A 1,952-nucleotide genomic window follows, 5' to 3' on the forward strand; every position below is an offset into this window, starting at 1 on the left:
GTTCCATCCACCATCGACCTTCCCCTTTAGGACCTATGGTTCCTCAACGGTGTCTTCTCCTCCCTTGCAGACCCAGCTGTCTCTCCCAATGTCTACCCATTGCTGCCCTGTGAGCAAACGGACAGTGTCTCCATTGGCTGCTTGGCCAAGGACTTCTTCCCGACCCCCATCTCCCTCACTTGGAACTCCAACGTGCATGGAGACAACGAGACCTTCCCTGTCCAGTGGATCGAGAGCTCCTACAGCGTCAGCTCCCAGTTGACCATCCCAGCCACCAGTCTCAGTGGGGAGACCTTCCAGTGCAAGGTGGAACATAGCAGCACCCACAGCACCAAAACGGTGACCATCAGAGGTGGGTTGGTGGCATCTAACATGGGTTGGAGGTGGTCCAAGCCTTCCGTGATGGCTTGATGGCCATCTGCTATGGGTTGATGGGCATCTAGATGGGTTCTCCTTGGTCTAAACCTTGGTTCCTGCCTGATACAATGGCTTGGTGGACATCTAGATGGGTTGGAGATGGTCTAAACCTTGCTCCAGGCCTTCCATGATGGCTTGATGGACACCAAGATGGGTTCTGCTTGGTTCTCCTTGGTCTAAACCTTGGTTCCAGCCTGATACAATGGGTTGATGGACATCTAGATGGGTTGATGGACATCTAGATGGCTTGGACATGGTCTAAACCTTGCTCCAAGCCTTCCATGATGGTTTGGAGAACATCTATTATGGGTTGATGGACATCTGCTATGGGTTGATGGACACCTAGATGGGTTAACCCTGGTCTAAACCTTGGTTCCAGCCATATACCATGGCTTGGTGGACATCTAGAGGGGTTGATGGACACCCACTGTGGGTCAATGGACATCTACTATGGGCTGATAGACATCTACTATAGGTTGATGGACACCCACTATGGGTCGATGGACATCTATGGGCTGATAGACATCTACTATGGGTTGATGGACACCCACTATGGGTCGATGAACATCTACTATCGGTTGATAGACATCTCCTATGGGTTGGTGGACACCATTATAGGTTGATGGACATCTCCTATGGGTTGATGGACATCTACTATGGGTTGATGGACACCATTATGGGTTGATGGACATCTACTATAGGTTGATGGACACCATTATGGGTCAATGGACACCCACTATGGGTCAATGGACATCTCCTATGGGTCAATGGACACCCCTCTCCCCGAGCCCCCCATAACCTCCTTGTCCCCCTTTCAGGTGACGACATCCTCCCTTCGCAGCCCTCGTTGTCCATCAAGCTCTTGGGCGACCCCAACCAGCAGGACCCGGAGAAGAAGGTCCTTTTGCTGTGCCTGGTGGAGGGCAAAGGGGCTGAAGAGGCCGAGGTGGAGTGGTTGGAGAACCAGGCTCCGCTGGACGCGGAGCAGGAGGACATCAGGTGCGAGCAGTGCTCTGGGGACGTGGCCACCAGCCTGAGGAGCAAGGTCAACGTGAGCAGGACCAAGTGGGAGCTGGGCACCGAGTTCTCCTGCCGAGTGTCCCACCCCAAGGACACCCCCAAGGTCCTCAACATCAGCAGCTTCTGCCTGGGTAGGTGGTGGGGATGGGGGGAGGTGGATGGAGGGGGATGGAGGTGGATGGAGATGATGGAGATGGGTGATGGATGGAGATGATGATGGATGGAGATGATCGGAGCCATCCGCTATGGAGAAGGATGGAGGTGGATGGAGATGGATGGAGGTGGATGATGGATGATGGTGGATGGAGATGATGGAGAAGGATGGAGGTGGATGGAGGTGGATGGAGATGGATGATGGATGGAGGTGGATGGAGATGATGGAGATGATGGAGATGGATGATGGATGGAGAAGATGGAGGTAGATGGAGATAGATGAAGGTGGATGGAGGTAGATGGAGGTGGATGATGGATGGAGGGGGATGGGGGTGGGTGGGGGGAGATGGGGGGGGGGGGTG

General features: G+C 54.0%; 1 gene segment (V, D, J or C); it reads left to right on the forward strand.

The window, feature by feature from the left end:
- Positions 1-70: 70 nt before the first annotated feature.
- Positions 71-1,952, forward strand: part of LOC104402345 — a gene marked incomplete at its 5' end in the record, with an annotated part of 4,069 nt that continues 2,187 nt past the window's right edge. The window contains 2 exon segments of the C gene segment in view: positions 71-352; positions 1,236-1,568. Of these exon segments, the coding sequence occupies positions 71-352; positions 1,236-1,568 (615 nt within the window).

This window comes from Nestor notabilis, unplaced genomic scaffold, assembly GCF_000696875.1.
Source record: "Nestor notabilis isolate BGI_N333 unplaced genomic scaffold, ASM69687v1 scaffold1012, whole genome shotgun sequence".
Taxonomy (NCBI): Eukaryota; Metazoa; Chordata; class Aves; order Psittaciformes; family Psittacidae; genus Nestor; species Nestor notabilis.